This window comes from Buteo buteo, chromosome Z (genome assembly GCF_964188355.1).
Source record: "Buteo buteo chromosome Z, bButBut1.hap1.1, whole genome shotgun sequence".
NCBI lineage: Eukaryota > Metazoa > Chordata > Aves > Accipitriformes > Accipitridae > Buteo > Buteo buteo.
In genome coordinates this window covers 32641356-32660994 of record NC_134204.1, presented here as the reverse complement: position 1 = coordinate 32660994, position 19639 = coordinate 32641356, and the positions used below count along the sequence as shown (strand labels likewise).

The following is a 19639-nucleotide window of genomic DNA, read 5'->3' as shown; positions in this document are numbered from 1 at the left end:
ACAGAGTATAAAACCAAGCATATACAAACATACGGCAATTTCCTTTGTCTCAGGAGTTAAGAATTTCACAGAAAAAAGTTTCTTTAACAAAATATGTGATCTTTCCAAGTTTTGGCCCAATGAAAAACACAGAAGTATAATTCTTCTTTCTCTTCTGCAAATCTGATTTTGATTTGAGCCTCAGGAAATAAGTTAATAAGACAGGATTTTTTTCAAAAAGGTTGTTGCTGAGTTTCAGGAAAGGATGTTATAGTCTCATTCCAAACTACTTTGAACATCCTTCACACCACCTTTTAAATAGTAGCCACACAAAATCCTGTTTCTCTGGAGTTGGTGGTTTTTTTTTCCTTTGACACTACCTAATATAGGTCAAGAAAATCACTAAGACAAAATGGATTTTATGGGTTTCCATGTCACTGTATTACTATTGTGGTTTTTTTTAGATGAGCATGTGTTTTGTTTCTTACCATTCAAAATAATAGCTATTTAATAACTTCTTTTCTTTTCCAGAGAAAGTGTAGACTAAGAAAGTTGAGTGCTGAAGTCTGCAGTGTTTTATATTAGATTGAAAGTATAAATTCTGCTTAAACAACCTACCTGGTTTTCATTACTATTTTGTAGGTATTTCTATTAATAACCAACATGAACACAAATGCCAGAAAAAAGGTCTGTTTAGGACAGAAACACTGCTACATTAAGTGCTCTATAAACTTAGAAGAAATAATCTGAAACTTCAGAACATTTACCATTTAGTATCATCGAAGAGAATAAGGTGAAGAAAAATCACATGCATTGTTTAACAGCATAAGGGGACTCCAGCATCAGAGACAGATATATTAGAGGAAGGTGGAAAAATTAAGGAGCTGAGGGAGTGGCTGCAATATACACATGAAGAGGGAATAAAAGAAAGTATGCAGAAAGTCCTATTTGATCAGGGAATGATTTCCCAGCTACTGATGCAAATCTCACTACCTAGAGTATAAAGACTTGTCCCAAACAAATACTGGAAAATATTTGGGAAGAACAGCCCTATTTTTACTGGCCATGACTTTAACCCAGTAATTTTCAATTAATGATAATATTTTCCAAGAAAGCCAAGAAAAGTATCTTAAGTTGCCTGTACAGATAGAGGTTTAAGTTTGTTCCTTTGTTTTTCAAAACAAACTCATTTTCTTGAAAAATGTTTGAAGAAACTAAAATCACATGATGTGTACTGGTTTCACATGTTAATTCATTTTGGAAAACAAAAGTCTTTAAAAGGCTTAACAGTTCCATGGAAGTTTTAAACAGGGACACACAATTTGTTTCCCCTTTTAAGAACCACCAGCAGATTGAATACTCAGGACTGATTACTCTAGTTGGGAGGCACTACATTTTACTACACTTGAAAGAAAATCTTACTCTTCAGTAGACTTGTCATTAAGACAAAGGATTCACTCACAACTTCTTGAAAGACAGACATATATTATACAGGCATTACGTGGTTTGGGTTTTTTTTCACTTCTAATATATAAAGGACATAGAAAGTTTGCAAATTGTGAATTCTCAACTTGACTAACTTAAGGTATTTCCTTAATAAGACTATGTTAAGTCCTTCTAGTTTGCTAGGAAACAAAACCTTCAAGATGTAGTTTTCTATGTATGGAAATATCATAAATGGAGCCATTACAATACATAGTGTGGATCCTTTCTTCCATTTTCTCTGGAAACATACTTTAATTCTGCAATTCCATTTCTTAACAAATAAGGAAACAAATTCCTTACCTACCACAGTTTTAAAAGCCCAAGATAAATAGCAAGGGTTCTCTCTTAACTGAGATAGTAACAATTCATTCGAATAAAAGACATTAAACTAAATCTTCAAGTGTCTCATCTAAAATTAAAGGTTCCTCCCAGCACAGACTAGAAATAAAAAGGCACAGTAATAACATGAATTTTCATGACATACCAGTGTTACTTTGCCAGATGACAGAGTAATTATAATTGGATATTTGCAAGACACTGTTTGGCTGCAGAACAAAGAACTTACATACACACCATATCCTTCATCTCACAGTGAGTATTTGCAAGATACTGTGAGCTGGGTATTAGTAATACACTCCAGGTCAACAAAACAGAGAATTCAAAGATTTCTTCTGGCTGTCAAAACAATACATTCAGCAATGACTCTAATGCAAAAATGTGTTAGGCATATTAAGTATCACTTCTCCCAGGTAATGGCATAAGGAAAAACCTTCAAGATGTAGTTTTCTATGTATGGAAATATCATAAATGGAGCCATTACAATACATAGTGTGGATCCTTTCTTCCATTTTCTCTGGAAACATACTTTAATTCTGCAATTCCATTTCTTAACAAATAAGGAAACAAATTCCTTACCATATTTTGGTTGATCTTGTGCCTGAAACATGTGATGTAGACAACATACGGCCAGTCATCAGGTTCCATCCGCACTCCTGCAGCATGGGCACAGGTAACATGGAAGGATGCTGGGCAGCGTCCATATGAACACTGAATGCAGGCACCAGACATTTTCTTAATTCTCTGTCTGCAGAAGATACATTTCTGTAAAGCAAAATAAACAGAATATTTACCATACCACCCCTGTGGAATGATTGCTGGAGGTCACTTATTGATATGTGGCCCTTTTAAGAAAATGTAAATGTCCAGGGTGGAATGCAGTGAATATATACAAAATCTGTTCCATAATAATCCCCTAAGCAACATAACCTGCAACCTTAGATGTTAGCAACACCAGGGGAGCTTGGTATGCTGACTCTGAGAAACAACATGGAGGGTGGAGCAGAGTGGAAGTACCATGGCCAGGCTCTATGATATCCCTGCAGGGACGGGGAACTGGAACTACTGGAACAAGAATGGAAGGTCCCTGCATTGAATCCACTGAAGCAAGGAGGTGAAATATGAGGGTTCTGTCAACGCTATTGTCTTACTTCTGATTTATATCATAAGTGCCCAGTTCTGGAATAGTGACATGCTAAATCATGTTCTCTAGGTGAACTTTGCTCATTCTCATTATAATACCGAAACACACCTCCATCCCAAAAGCTACCTGCCTCCAAGGTTCAACCACCTGTCACTGAGCATGCGCTCTGAATTTTTGCTAGTGTATACCTTTAAAAGTAAAGAAAGGAGATTTTACACCAATCATAATAAAGGTATGTATGACTAGAGTCACTCAAGCTCCACCTAAAAATAAGAAAATATAAAAGGGCTTAAGAGAGGAGGAATGCTAGGGAAGATACTATCGTAGACAAGTCAGGAATACATGCTGACTTCTGGGATCAGTCGACAGGCTGAATCTCTCTTGCTCCCCATGGGGATGCCTATTGGGTAAGATTTGAACCTTCAGTTATACCGAGTGCTTGCCCTGGAAACTTAGAAATCTCTAGAGAGTTTTTTCATAATTTAGTGCGCTTGTAGTCAACAGTTATTATTTGCACGTGCTTTGCAGACAGCGTATTTATAACTGGCAATCCAAAAGAAACTGTACTCCTGTTGCTTTAATAAACTGCTATTCATTAAAATCTAGCCGTGATAGTTCATCGAACGTGACCAAACTCCTTAAGTCTGGCCATAATAGTTCATAGAATGTGACTAAATTGAAAGTACAGTGCACTATTAGTGCATCTGAAATCGTGATAGTTCAATACACTGAACACAACCAGACTTATAGCACTGAACTGGGCATCACTCAGAATCTAAGCCTAGCTGCCTCCAGCCTCTCTGATACCTGTGGACAAGCTGGAATGCAAGGGGGTTTATTTTCTGCCAAACTTCTTTACCCTTTAATGCAAAAACCCCAACTCCATTGACTTGTAGAAGTACCTCAAGGACTGAAAAGTTATTTGTGCTTCACTGATTACATCTGATACCTTGCAATATGCATCGCAAAAGAACCAGCATTTATGAATTACAAGATAACTTAGTAATATGATAATTAATAGATATCATTTTTGCCTTTTTTACGTTAATGTGAAGATGATCTGTTCTGGTGCTATAGTAAGAAAACTGATAGATGGACAGTTATTTAAAAGTTTAATTTCAAATTCCATACACTGCTCTGAAAATTAACCTGATCCTCCTAAAAAAGGTAAATCAAAAAACCTATGCATAATTCTGCAAAAAGTAACTGCAAGACTCAAAAATAAAAAGAATAGACCCACAGAAGTGTAGGGCTAGACAGGAATTCCAAATATTTAACCTAGCTCCCTACTTTGAAGCTGGACTAAATATATACTTAGACAGTCTTTGGAACATGGCTAATCTAACATGTCCATGAAACGGTTTCTACAACGTCCTCAGATAGCCTGTTAAAGTGGATAAATAAAGTTAGAAAATTTTTTCTTTATCTCAAGCATTTGCATAATTCCACAGCTGAAGGCAGTTCCTAAGCCCCTTTTCATTTTTTCTAGCCTGGTTTTCATTGGTTGTGTATTTAATATAATGGTGATTGAGTAGCCTGTATTTCCCCACTTCATATATTAAAACATCATGTCAACAGCCTTACTTGTGTCAAGACATACCATTTTTTTCCCTTTTGCCAAAATGGAGACCACGTCAAAATATTGTCACTATTTTGTAAGCGACTGTCCTGGTTTCAGCTGGGATAGAGTTAACTGTCTTCCTAGTAGCTGGTACAGTGCTATGTTTTGAGATCAGTATGTGAAGAATGTTGATAACACTGATGTTTTCAGTTGTTGCTAATTCATGTTTAGACTATAGTCAAGGATTTTTCAGCTTCTCATGCCCAGCCAGCAAGAAAGCTGGAGGGGCACAAGAAGTTGGCACAGGACATAGCCAGGGCACCTGACCCAAAGTGGCCAACGGTGTATTCCATACCATAGGACGTCCCATCTAGTTTAGGAACTGGGAAGGGGGGGTGGGGAATCGCCGCTCGGGGACTGGCGGCGTGTTGGTCGGCAGGTGGTGAGCAATTGCCCTGCGCATCATTTGTACATTCCAATCCTTTTATTATTGCTGTTGTCATTTTATTAGTGTTATCATTATCATTATTAGTTTCTTCTTTTCTGTTCTATTAAAAGGTTCTTATCTCAACCCATGAGTTCTACTTCTTTTCCCGATTTTCTCGCCCATCCCACTGGATGGTGGGGAGTGAGTGAGCGGCTGCGTGGTGCTTAGTTGCTGGCTGGGGTTAAACCACGACAGTGACATAAGTGGCCCATATGAAACAAATGAAGGGACATGAGCTAGGTTAACTACGTATGGGAAATAAGCTCCACCATACTAAAAAAGACAAAGTACAAGACAACTGGTATCTTGCCACCAAAAAAACATTAACATGCTAGATAGAATAATTACCTCAGTAACATCTACAGACAACTGTGTTATATCACATACAGGAACTATCCTCTGATAATTCTCATCATGGCTAACAAAAATGCAAATGTTATTGATGATCACAAAACTATCTCAGCTATTCTAAGATACAGACATTTTATTTAATGACACAAGACAGTGAATTCAGTCATTTGAAAACATACTGCTGGAATAGTGGTTACTTTCATTTGTTCTAAATTTGCTAGTCACTGATTTTGTTAAATGCCCTCTTGTCTGCCTATGGTGGGAACATGAGTAAGAATAATTTTGATTTATTTTTACTATATGGTTAATAATTCAAAATGTTTCAAATTAACTCACATCAAATTCTTCTTCCTAGGTTACCAGAGAATTTTGTTCTATTGTTTATTAATTTCCATATTCTGAAGAAAATATGCAGAAATTCTGTTATATAATTCCATAGTTTCAATGGCTTCTGGCATTCAGTTTGTGACTGAAGTAAGTGCTAGCTCATTGGTCATGCAGGGTTCTAGTTCACACATCATTCTGGATGTGAAATACTCTTGAAGTTCTGCCTTCATATCCACCCTCTGAAAGCCAACAGCCTGCATGGCTTTGCACAAGGAGAAACAAAAGCAGCATCTGGTATGTGGAACTTAGTTAAAAAATTGACCTATCATTCACCAAAAGGACCAGAACTCAGCACAGTCTGCTGTAGCAGCATCAGGTCTGAAAGACTAGTAGAGGTAAAGATGATTTCACCATCAAAACAAATGTTCCAGAGACTTCGCTGATATGCTGATATCTCATTGTGCATTTGTATTCTCATGCATAAAGCCATTTGCAGATAAGTGAAGTGACTGTTTCTTGAGGGAGCTTAAGGATTTTTTTATATATACATATTCAGAACCAAGTAAAATTCCAGAAAGAAAATACAATTAAAATCTGTTATGTGTAATGTCTAGACAGTGAGTTCATGCAAATACACAGCTCCTTTTGAATGCTTTTTCACACAGATAGACACACAAATTCACTGGTCAGCTTAATGGAAGAAGACTGAAGTACAAAACACGTATGGGTATAAAAACAAACAAACAGCTGTGTGTTCTGACTAAACACTCAAAAAACGCAGTTCAAACAAAATGTAGGTAATGGAGAAAAGGGATAAAAAAGTAAAGTGCAGATAAACTAGCAGTAACTGAAGGAAGTACGTTACGCAGGAAATGCTGATCCCTTTAAATTATTGGCTGCACTTGTGCAAGGCAGCAAATATGCAAACATTACAACATGGCTGCAAGTTTCTTTGGCATCTTACTAAGGTAAGAAACTTGGGAGATGCAGAAATCTAAAACATTGCATTACATGAATAATGCTTCCCCAGAAGATGCTCTTACAACTATACATATGTACAATTGTTCTATTTTAAGGCTTATCACCTTTCAGAAGTGGAGAAGCTGAGAAAAATAAAAGCATCATGAGGACAGTGAGAGATGCTGGAAGGGAAGCTGAAAGTGCAGTCAGGAAAACTGAAAATGTAGCACAGTAAGTGGGATGGCCAAATCCACAGAAATTAGAGCAAAACTTCATCCCTCCTCTAATATGTTCTAACATGAACGTATCAGACAAACTGACATATTTTAAGAAAATTTATTTTTCACAGTACTTTTCAGAGTTGCAACTTGAAAGTATTAAAAAAAAAAAAAAGCTGTTGAATTACTATTGACTATATTCTTATTTCCATCATGCTAGTGTAAAATTACTGTAATACTGATGAAAAGTAAAATTACTTCATATTTACTCTTACATAAAAGGAATACTGCTTGGCCATATGTAATTACGTGGATGAAGACTTCAAGTCACATGAGGAAAGTGAAAATACTTCCTGGGTTTTAACCATGAGATGAAACCATCTCACTGACAAACACATGGAAGGTAGTTGTTACATCAGTTAACTCCAAACACACATTAATCTTTTGTGCTACACTCTTACACTCTTCAGGTATCAAAAAGATTAAGATCAGGGAAATGAATAGGGGAAAAAAAAGTTACTGTACATGCAGGAAAAACATAATCCTATATCTCCCTGTGCTTACGGAATACCAGAAAAATTCTGAAAATCAGTCTTCTTTCAGAAAGCATGAAAAGAATCAAGGTTGACAAATAATGAAATGTCTGCTATTATTTGTAAGATGCTGTGTCCTTTGTACAAGTACAACAATGAAAGGGATGATGCAGATGTACCTCAGCATTACAATGAGTCTCAAACTTAGGCAAGAATTTTGAAAAGTACACATATGCACAAATAAAAGTCAAGTGTACAAGCAAATTCACAGGTTGCATAACTGTATCAGGCAGCATGGCCCCATTCAGAGATATGAGAAAAAGCTCCTTCATCTGTGAAAACATAAGTCAAATAGTTAATCTACCATATTTGATTAATAAAAGCAACATACACAGAATAAAAGCAAAGCAAACTATCTGCTTTGCATAGGCTTTAGGAATCTTAGCTGAGGTACATACCAAGCTGTGTATTAGATGTAAGTAGTAAATTGAACTGTGCTGTGTCTGACCCATACTGGCAATTCTTTCCCTCCCTAGCTTCTAACTAAAAATCACTGAAAGTGACCAAAGGAAAAGCACATCAAAATTATGAGATGAGACAACAATCACCAGTTGTGAAGACTGAGATTTCACTCTCCCTGCCACCCCTCTCTGAAGTCTGACTTTCAGAAGTTTGTAAAATGAAGGAATTGTATAGAATGGAACCAATCTTGAACCACTCCTGCAGAGGATAGAATCTAAACAGCTCTCTGTCTGGATGAACCTCGTAGTTAGGTACGCAAGTTTGCTTCTTGTGAAATTAACAAGCTTGACGTACTATGAACACATTTACTGAAATACAATCATGCTAATTCAATGCCCAACTGACAGTGTTGTAGTAGCCTGAAACTACAGCTGTTCCTACCAGCTAAAGCAAATTCAACAACCTAGATAGCTAGAAAGAATGTCATTTTGACTTAATGCTTGCTAGATATTAGTGCAAAGCAGAGACAATGGGGGAAGTAGCTGAGGATCAATCTTAATCAGAGATTCAGATGCAAAATGAATTGGAGAATAAATAAAATTGTTTATATAACTGGAGATTAAGAATATAGGACAGAAAAATGTAGTGCAATTTTCTAGATGGTGAAATGACCTCTTTTTGCCCCCAAAATGAAAAATAGTCTGATGCAAATGGATTTTCTAATCGTAGAATAGCTCTTTAATATTAATAGATTGCAAATATATAAACAGAATGGATTTTAAAGAATGAGTCTGAGGAAACTGGATGCCAGTGTTTTGCAGAAGAAAGCCCACTGATAGCTTTCATAATAATTTTTATGCATCCTTATATAAAGAATTTGATATTACTTCCCTCAAAAGGAGTAATACTTACAAAATAAAATTCCAGTCCCTAACAGGATTATGAATTAAAAACAGTAACACTGCTTTCTCATGCAAAGATTTATGAAAATAAGCACAACCTGAGGTTGCAGCAGAAAGCCGAGGCTGGATTTTAGGAAACAATTTGGGAGTATTGATTTCTCCCAAAAGTATTTCTATGCCTTGGCAAGAAGAATGACTTATGTGAAGAAGCTCACTATAGTAAGGAATTAAATTCTACAAAAAGAAGCTATTTTAAGAGAGCCTCGAAAAATTATTATATTTCCAACTACTACTAAAAATCAACCCATAAGAGCTCTTCTTCTACTGCTGCATATGCTTATTAACTACTAGTCAGTAACTGAATTGTATATTCTCATCCTCTTTTATATATGTGGCATTTTTGGCCTTCTAGGTATCACCGGAAATAAACACTAAGGCAGAGACACCATTGTAAAGTTTAGGAAATAAATGAAAAATCCTGCGTATTTTTTTTTTTCTTCTTTAAGATCTGCTTTACCACCTCTGCATTTTGTAATGAATCTGCTTTCCATCAGAATTGATAATACCAGACAAGCAATATGGCTGTGGTGTATGATCACACTCTAGATATGAAATGTTGGTCCTACTGTGACCAACAGTAAAATACCCATAGATTTTAACAGAGCAATGATTTCACAGAGAATATTGAGAGAAGGAGCTTCATCAGCTTATCAACTGTTATAACTTGAGACATATAGTATAAAATGCACAGTGAAACTAATCTTTTCTTTCTCCAGTCCAAAGCCATAACATGGATTAGAAGTGAGAAAAGATTACAGTCTAGTCATACTGCAAAAGTTGGTAGAAAGGTACTGGCACAAAGATTTGTTAACAACGCTCAACACAATCAGAAGATGCATACTATGAAGACATTTGACACATTATCTGCAGAACAGTGAGCGCATGTTGTCTGCACAACCATCTTTCAGAATACAAAGTCAGCACTTAATTTTGGCAGAGAGCATAGCATGTTTCTATGGAAACAAGCTCATTACTTTTTTTCAGTTTATGTTTCCTTTTATTCCTGATTAATCTAAACCAAGCTGAATATTTCAGCTATGAAACTAACAGACCTGAGAATCAGCACATGTGAAGAAAAAGAGTTTCTTAGATCATCTATTCCACTTCTTTGTTCAACATGTTTAGACAATTATATAAAATTAACTAATAATGTTGTTAGTTAAAGTATCAAAAGACTACTTTGCATCCCTCTGGTACTTCAAACATAACAACCAGTACCTCAGGGAGGGGGGGAAACAATGCTTGTAGAAAATTATTTGTAATTTCCTACTACTCAGTAAATCTGCCTATAGCACGGGGCTATCACAAATTAAAGACGGCAGACATTATCTAGATGTAGGTGAAATTCTCTTAGTCATATATTCCAGCAGAGAAGTAAACATAACACTTATGCATCAGTAGCAATTAGAAACAGTAATCTTATTTTCTAATAACTCTGAAATAATGTAAATTGGGGTCTACTCTCAATGAGTGAACTTGCAAGTCATGTTGTTTAATTTTGAATTAAACATGAAAAGATCTTGAAATGGTAACAAATATACATATTGTTTAATATACAATTTTAAGAGCTGATAAAATATTATCAGGACTTGCAAAATTATGTATAAATGCAGTATACATCTACTATTTCAGTGAAACTTCTAAGGTACCAATAGCTTTTTAACTCATAGCAAATGAAAGACAAACACACAGTGTACAGTTAAAAAAAAAACAACTTAGCTATTCTGAAGCACAGATTGTGAGATTATAATGAAAAAGTCCTTACACTGTAGGTTAAAAGAGAAAGAAAAACAATCATAGAAAACAAAACACTTGGTGAAGAAGTTCTTATTTTAGAAAGTGCCTGAAAAGGTTTATGTTCCTGTGATACACTATGTAATCTCCTTAACTTGTAAAAGGTGAGTGTCGTGAGGCAAAAAGGAAAAAAGACTTCATTAGAGCTCCAGCTGTTGCCTGTACACTGGTAGTCACCACCACTATACCTACAACTATGCCATATCTAGGGAAGTAAACTGCCATGTATTTATTTTCAGTATTCTTGAAGTCCTCAATATTTGTAATTAGATTTCAACACCAAGCACTGCAGTTAAGACCCTACTCTATTTTCAGGCTACAGCAGTACCATTAGTTTTCTATGCTGTTGGAGATACCCAGAAAACACTTGAGAGGTCTGTAATCCTACCCTAGCGATCTAGTGATAAAAATACCACATACACATATCTCTACTATCTCCTCAAAGTCTTATTATCAATAAATACTAAAAGGAAAATATTCAATCACCAAGATCTCCTTCAAAAAGAAGAATTACTACATATATAATGAATATGCTGCTAGCACATAGTCATTGAACACAAGAATACCCCCCCACTTCCTTCCAGATTCATATACACCAGGTGACACTGAGAATTTAGTCATCCTAACTCTTCTTTTGCCCACTTCATATCTACCTCCCTTCTGAAATATTAATATGTAACTGTGTCCCTTCACTTTGTAAGGAGACTCTCATGATTTTAGCTTAACTCTAGTTCTTATGTATTCATACATACTTTTTCCAAATGTGTTTTTATTACAGGACAAAACAAATCTTTTTTTGCCAATGCTTCCTCCTCTGTAGCTTTGAAATGTTGCATGTCTTCTTTTGGGGTTTTTTCCCCCATAATTTTCACCTTTTAGCTTCTTCATTGTACCATATGAACAATTAAACACACAGCCTTAAAAAGTTTAGTTTCATAGAAGCATCATGCCTCTATTCAGTGCATCTTTCAGTCATCCTGGAATGAACAAGAAGAAATGGTTGATACTAGTATTGGAAGGGCAAAATTCCAGGATGATAAATATGTGAGGCTGGAATGAATCTCCTTTTCTTTGTTCTCCAGGAAGAAAACATTTTTATTAAAACTTTCCTTCAGATTTGCATAGACCAATTTGAATAGATTCACCATTTACACAAAAGCTAAAATGCCTGACAAGTTGTGAAAGGCCATTTAGGCTAAAAAGGTGATAAGGCATCAGTTCGCTACCTCACTGCTGCAGCCTCAACCAGATATGGTGGTAGAGGTCCCAGTATTATATTGTAACTGCACTTTTTCCAGTCGATTCCTATAGGCATTGCTGGAAATTAAAGGCAACAGTAATCTTCAGATTCTTTTCTGCACTCCAGTCATCCAGTCACAACCACATTTCTCAGCCCAAGCACATAGTGCAGAGATAAAACAACTGCACAAAATGAGAGCTAAACTATTTCCATAGAGTCAAAGAATAATGGATGTTGGAGGGGACCTCCAGAGGTCATGTAGTCCAACACCTTGCCAAAGCAGACCTAAATCAGGTTGCACAAGGCCTGTCCAGCTGAGTTTTGAACATCTCCAAGGACAAAGAACCCTCAATTTTTCTGGACACCTGTTCAAGTGTTTGATCACTAGCTTTCATAGTAAGAAACCCCTTTCTTTACACAACACTGGAATTCACCATGTTCTGATTTGTGTTCTTTGCCTCTCAAGCCATCACCATGCACTTCCAGAAAGCATCCATCTCCATCTTCCCTTTATCCTCTGATTACCTAGGTATAAAAAGCAGTAAGATCTCTGCAGAAAGGTGTCTCTTTCCCAGGCTGAACAGACCCAGTTTCTTCAGTCTCTCTGCATACATCCTGTGCTCCAGCCCTGACCATCTCAGTGGCTTTTCATTGGACCTGCTGCTGTATGTCAATAGTGGGGACACCAGGTGCAGCCTTACAAGTGCCAAAGAAACGGGAAGGATGGATCAATTCCCTGGGCCTGCTGTCTACAGTCTTACAAATCAAACCCAGGATGCAGCTGGCCCTCTTTGCTGCAAGGGCATACTTCTCATTCAGTTAATATCTCCACCATGATCCCCAGGTCTTTTTCTGCAAAACCAATCAAGATAAATTCTAGTGGCAGACTTTGTATTATTCAGATTTCAAAAGAGACAGATCTCCAACTAAAACAGAGCATGACTACACGAGGTACTTAGAGAAGACATCTAGAATTGCTAACTTAGAAAAGTCCCTAACAGACAATGAATAGAGAACTACTATTGAGAGACTGCATGGCCATTTCAGGCTCCACTCCTTCATGAGCTATCATTTCATGCAAAACACAGCTCTGAAATGTAATATCATTATTTATACTCAATGCGGAGAAGATCACTGTTTCTGTATAGTTTATTTTATAATTGCTTTATAACATTTCATATGAATACATACAAACACACACAGAGAGAATTTAAGATTTTAATAAGAGAGCCGTTAAAATTAGAACATTGATATGCAGCATTAAAAGGATTATATTCTTAGCAATATCCTGTAAGCAATTTACTGAAATGAAAAAATGCAAAGACAGTCTTTATCAAAACAAAGTTACCACCATATCTTATCCAATAAACTCTCTATCCTTCTGAGAATGGCTAGTTGGTAAGGTGATACCAATAAACTAAAAAGGTATTTGCATACACACGCAAAGAAAACAAAATTACTAAAAAGCCAATCATACAGCATTTAAGACATCCATGTTCAAAAGTTTAGAAAAAGGAACCTTGTAAAACTCAAACAGAAACTTCTGACAATACAAGCACACATACCAAAATTTCATTTACCTACTAGCATGACAGTAATGTGCTGCTTTCTGTCTTAGAAGATTAGAAAATGGGAATGGACTTCAGTGTATGTCCTCTGGGCAAGAAGGGGTCATGACCAATTATGTAGGTGAATGCACTTTGCCCCTGGGAGGGAAAATATTGTGCTTGTGAAGTACACTGAATGAGGACACAGCTGCTTGTCAAGTTGTTCTCTGTTGAAGGGAATCTATTGTGGACAGAATACACCATTAGAAAAGAAGGATATTTAAAACCATTCAGCGTGGTTATGCCACTGGCCAGGAACTACCTGGCACCCCTACAGTAAATCAAGCAAATGTGAGTCATGCTATTTCCAGGTGCTATGAATGGCATGTAAAGAACTGAATAAGTCAAAACCGGAAATAAAGGGCTATTCCAGGGTGGAGGGGTATTTTTTGCTTGTGTAGGGGTTGGTTTTTTTGATTGTTTGGTTGGGTTTTTTTAAAATTTTAGGAAGGAGTCAAGGCACACAGAATTTAAACATGCTCTGCATCACAGCAAGGGTTTTTTTCAGTTCTGAAAAGCTTGGGGGACTGCACAGCTTACAAAGAAAAGATTATTTGTGAAGCTTTCAGCCAAAAGCCCAAATCTATTTTTTTGCAGAGTTGATGTTAACATTATACCTAACCAGAAAATAGTGTCATTTGAACAGGCAAAAGTGATAAGGCAGTACAGAAAATTTATGACATTCTTTAAGACATATTAAAATGTATTAAGTGCAAGAAGTTTAAAAAATTCCACAATCTAAAATGAATCAGATTGAGGTATCTCAGAAACAGTAAGTTATTTCTAAATGTTACACTTATTTCTAAGTCCTGTACTAACTTCACTAAGTAAATATTTAGAATAATCTGATCCCACTGCAGAAGAGGGTAAGCAGTGTCTTGGAGTAGTTAGCTGTTATCAAAAACAGTGAAACCATTGCTCCCACTAAATTGAAATATACTGGTTATTAATATACTTACTGGCTAAAATGGTTGTCATCAAAAATGCAGAAGCAAAAATTGAAATTATAACATGTTTAAAATTAATTGGGTTTTTTCTCCATTTTTTTCCCCCTGTTGCTTTCCCTCAAAAGATTAAAAAAAAAAAGAAAAACAATATGATGGCTTTATCTTAGACAGGTAGGCAAATGACCTTTTGCTTAAAAAAAATCTCATAAAGTATCATCTTTCTTGCATAAACCCAAAAGTATGTGGATTGCAGCACAGTTGCAAAGCATTCCAAGTTTGCCATGGAAACAACATTCTTATTTCAAAATAATACAACTGCTCACTGTGGACTATTGGCATGAAAGCTCCCAATCCAAGCTCATTGACAGCTTGTGGAGTGGACAGATGAGGCATGGAAAATATTTTAAATTAGTTCATTTATCTTGCTCAGACATGGGAAGAGACTGAGAATTTTTCATGTTTATAGAAAAAAGCAGAGGGAGAGAAAGAAAAAAGCAGCAGAGGGGAGAAGGGGGAAAAGGCGGGGGTAAAGGTGAGTAAAAAAGGGGAGAAAAGGAAGAAAAAAGAGAAAAGGGGTGAAAGCAGGAAAAGTGGGGAAAGAGGAATGAGAGGAAAGGATGAAGGGGAGGGAAAGGGGAAAGACAGTGCACCTTTTTATACAAATTATTACCAGTTAAGCTAAATTTCACACACAATGCATTTTTTGTTCATTAGAAAACATACACCCCAACACTAGCTAAACTAGCAGATGTTTTTAACTGCTTTTGATTTTATCTTCATAGTTTTCAGAAAATAAACACTGGCTTTTATTACTGCATTAAACACATGCAGATTTAAATTGTTTTGTCCTAAGGACTTAGATTATAGAGATTTTTCAAACATGAGGCATAATTCCCCTCACATACCTCAGAAATTATGCCATACACATCCAAGATGAAGAATACAATAGATTAAGTATTTAGTTAATGCAAAGTGTCTTATTGCCATGGACTGGAGCCCAAGACATAGCAAGGGAGATGGCTCAAAGGACAGAGTAATGTACAGCCAGTCAGATGACTTATTTTGTTCCTGAGATTCCAATGGCTCCTGAGAATGTGATTCTGACAAACTTAAACAGAGATAGGTTTCCTCCTCCTGCTTTGAACTTAGATCACTCTACAGCTACACCTAGAAAGGCAGCTTAGTACTGTATGAAACTCATATGAGGACCAAATATACCTGACATGCACATGTCAGACTTCTGTGAGAAGCTTATATGGGAATCTTACCACAAATCATGGAGTGTATAGAAATTTACACAAGAACGAGGGATTCTTTTATATCAGAATAATGACCAAACACTAAAAAGGTCTGTAATATCTGATTGTTTCTTCACTATCAGTTCTAATTCCATATAGAGAGAGGCTTTGAATCCTATTTACTTATTGGAAAGTAAGATATTATTCTAAAAGCAAACGGTAAAGTGAAACAATGCATTTCAAAGAGAATCTGAATAAAAAGAAATGTGTGTCTTACTTATTTTCAACAGAACTAATACCTATGGGTAACATTTGATTATGTTTTGTACAGTTATTTCCTGTATGCAACTCAAATTTTGCTTCATATGGAAATTTTTATGTTTAGTTTTTATATTTTTAATTTATCCAGTATGTCTTCCTCTTTACCCAGCTTTTCAGACACAGTGATTAGGCTTGAAGGAGGTTAGACTTTTCCTCACATCTTTATTTTTCACATTTTTAAATTTCTAATTTCCTGCTCTGGGAAACACTTCATATCCTTGATGGACATGTAATTGATTTATTTAGTGTTAGTATTTAGCAAGGACTGCTACTGAAGGGCAAGCTGTACTCTCTTCCACTGTGATGCCCAGTTCAATAAAAAACTATTACAAAAAGAAAATTTTTAAAAGCCTGTTCTACCTGTCCAGTGTGAGGACTGACCCATCTATTTGGTCTAAGTGGAGCCATTTCGCATGCAAACTATTATGTTCAATTTTAAAGTACCATTTTCAGCATCTCTGGCATATGGCTGCATGCTTTTCTTTTCTGAAAAGCATAATCTCTCACTGTAAACAGAACTTCATTAAATTATGAAGCCTTGGCCTATGGGCCTATGGGCCCGTGGGGCCAGTTGTCCATGGTATAATTTTGAGAGCTTCTTTTCTTCTGTTCTTTGTATCACAAACCTTTTCTTTAATGTGGGACTCATTCACAGGGAAATAAACTGCTAACTACATATGTAATTTTAAAGGCAATTTTTTGAAGTTACCTACCAAATACTGTATCAGCAACAATACGTAGAAAAGTGCACATTTTAAAAGTCACAGAACAGGAAGAACACCTAGCATATAGTTTGACTTTCGATACTGATTTTCAAAACTTCTTTTTGACTAGTTAGACTTCTGGAAGATATTCTTTCTCTCCACACAGTGCATCCAACTCTTGTGTTAATGGACCATTAAAAGATGCTTCATTGTGTCTTAATGGCATAATACATTATAAAAGTCAGGTGAAGGAAGGAATTACACTTCTCAATCTAAAGACATGTCATATAAAAGACCATAGCTGGTATTTCCTGAAAGAAATATAACAACATTTTGCTAATACAGCACTGCCAAGTAATTGGTGAATTTTTTAAAACTTGCCTGTCATAGAAAATATTTTTCAAAACTTGTCCAGAATTCAATTAAACCATTTATTAAACTATAATCTGACTTGAACTTCTGACACTGATTTGGACATGTCATTCACACGTCTAAGCACCTTGATGAATTATGGGAGCAGATAAGTATAATATTTCAAAGCATAATTTAATTGCTTTAACTCCTAAATACCCTTTTAGTGACCCAGTAATTTGTGCGTGATCTCTAAACATTTCTAAATGCTTATGCAGGAACTGAGATAGCACACAAAAGATTGTCTCACCCCATACATTGTCGATTTGCTATGCACAACTTAGCGTCTCAGCACCAGAGAAAGAATGACATGGGTATTTGGGTCTCTGAAGTCTCACAGTACAGTACAGCTAATATAATGATATGGAGGCACTCATGATATCTATGCTTTCTAGGTAACTGTGAATAATTCATATACTTATTTGCACCAGTCTTTGCTATATTAAGACTAATAAACCCATGTGATTTCTGTCTGGTGGGGGCCTACACAGTACAAATCTTCCTCTATGGTGTACTTGGCTCAACACCCTTAGGACAGCATCCCGTCCCCTTCTGAGAGAGCTCACCATAGCCTGAGATCACACAGGAGGCAACACTAAGCATCTGTCCCCCACAGAAAAGACAAACAAATCACTGGAAGCAAAAGTGAAGAGAGCCTCTCTGATTCGTGAGAAATCCTGTAGATCCATCAAGTCCATAGATGACACAACTGTAACTTCCCCACACCACACAGATGGGGTAGACATAAATCTGCTTAAGGATGGTTCACCTTTCATTTATAATCTCAGTACAAATAGCAGCTTCAGTGGTGAGGGGGCCACGTTAGTAAATCACACTTTAAAACAGTTGGGTTTTAACCTTTTACAGAACTATATCTAGCAGAACAAAGCAAAGAATCTGAAAAAGGGAAAGGACACAGAATCTTTGTTATATTTAGAATTCAAAGTATAGGTTTTATTGCTTTCACCACTTCACTCAGAAATACTCATTTTTTTACTTCACTCATTTTACTTCATTAGTCACCTTTTACTTATAGTTAACAACCAGTTTTTAAGCTTTGAGGAAGTTTGCCTGGAGAAACAGATAGTGTAAGATCACAATAGGTTCTTAGAGATGTTTATCAGTAAGTCAGAAAAAGGCTAAGAACACAAACAATCAAAAACAAAAGGAAAAGTTATTTTCTCCTAAAGTGAAATATTTACAAATTTTATTCTATTCATCTTCATTCATTCTTTAAAACAGTAATCCTATATTCCTTGATGCAAATGCTCAGTAAAAGTGGAAACTCTTGTCAATTCCCTCTACATCCTTTTGCCCTGGAGATACTAGATATAAAGCACTGTGTGATCTAGAGCTGAAAAAAAAATTACAACTAAGTGGTGATGAGTTTAGATATCAGCAATCAGGCAAACATTTCGGTTGAACAAAATCACTGAAAATTTTTGTGGACTCCTAATAAGTGCATTCTGGGATCACAGTGATGCGCTGCACAAAAACAGTTGAGACTTCTTGTAAACCTCTACTACCATGGCTGTCACCACATTTTCACTGCCAGAAATCATGACTCTCTATGAACCATCATGAACCACTCTATGAGACTTTGTAGGACTAGTCTGCATCAGTTTGATCAGCTTTGTTTTATTGCACTGAAAATGGACAAAAGAAATGGGAGCATTCTCACAAGCTACTTATATATATTTACTACAGTACACTTTGCACACTGAACTGATAGAGTTTTGCAAATGAGTTCCAGAGACTCGTTAGCTTCTTTCATTTTGTTTAATGTACTTTTGAAAGCACACATTTAAGGTCACGATGCTCGCTGTGATCATTTCCAGAGATGTTCCTTGGCTAATTTTATCTGTAATCCACTGTTTACATTAACTGCAGTCATCTCAACCTGAGTCTGTTTCACTCTATCTATGAGCACAGACCTAACACCTTTTAACCTTGAGAGGATCTTTGCTTTCACTGAAGACTCCTCTCTTGACCATTACTTTTCCATCAACTATCAACAGCAATATGAGGAAAACTAGTAATCGTCTCCTTTTAACTTAATGATCTCTGTAATCTGTCAGAGACACAAAAGCCTCACAAGTATGGGTTGACAAAAAAGTGAAGACCTAAGTAAAGCATCTCTAGGAACTTTTTAATTCAAAATATGTGATATTTTTCAATATTACATGACCATATTTTTAAATAAGCAACATGGTCTCCTTATTTGTCAATACAAACTATTGTAAATATGACTGTGTATGTGCTGCAATCTTTCATCTACCCTTTTTGTGAAAGTTATCAATTTGAGCAAATTCTTTATTGCATTTTTCTGCATTCTTCATAACTGACTTTCTATTCTTTCCTTCAAATATAGTCCCTAAACCCCCCCAAAAGATGGTAGGATGCATAATAGAATACATAAAAGGATAATTTATTGAAGCTGTGTACTCAATGACTACCATCAAGACTACTAAAGTAGTTGTAAATATCCAATCAAGTATTCTCATTTAAACTGGTATACCATATGGTAACCAAAAGCAAGCAATAAAAGCCTGTTTGGTACAAGAAACAGTCA

At 36.1% G+C, this 19639-nt stretch overlaps 1 protein-coding gene across 6 annotated transcripts in view; it reads right to left on the bottom strand.

Annotated features, from left to right (window-relative positions):
- Positions 1 to 19639, bottom strand: part of KDM4C (lysine demethylase 4C) — a 279086-nt gene that overhangs the window by 34906 nt on the left and 224541 nt on the right. For all 6 annotated transcript variants that reach the window (XR_012649164.1, XM_075021802.1, XM_075021803.1 and 3 more), the window contains one exon: positions 2380 to 2565. Coding sequence is in view for 5 of the 6 variants with exons in the window: in XM_075021802.1 (XP_074877903.1) it covers positions 2380 to 2565 (186 nt within the window). In the remaining variant the exon portion in view is untranslated. The remainder of the gene's footprint in view (positions 1 to 2379; positions 2566 to 19639) is intronic.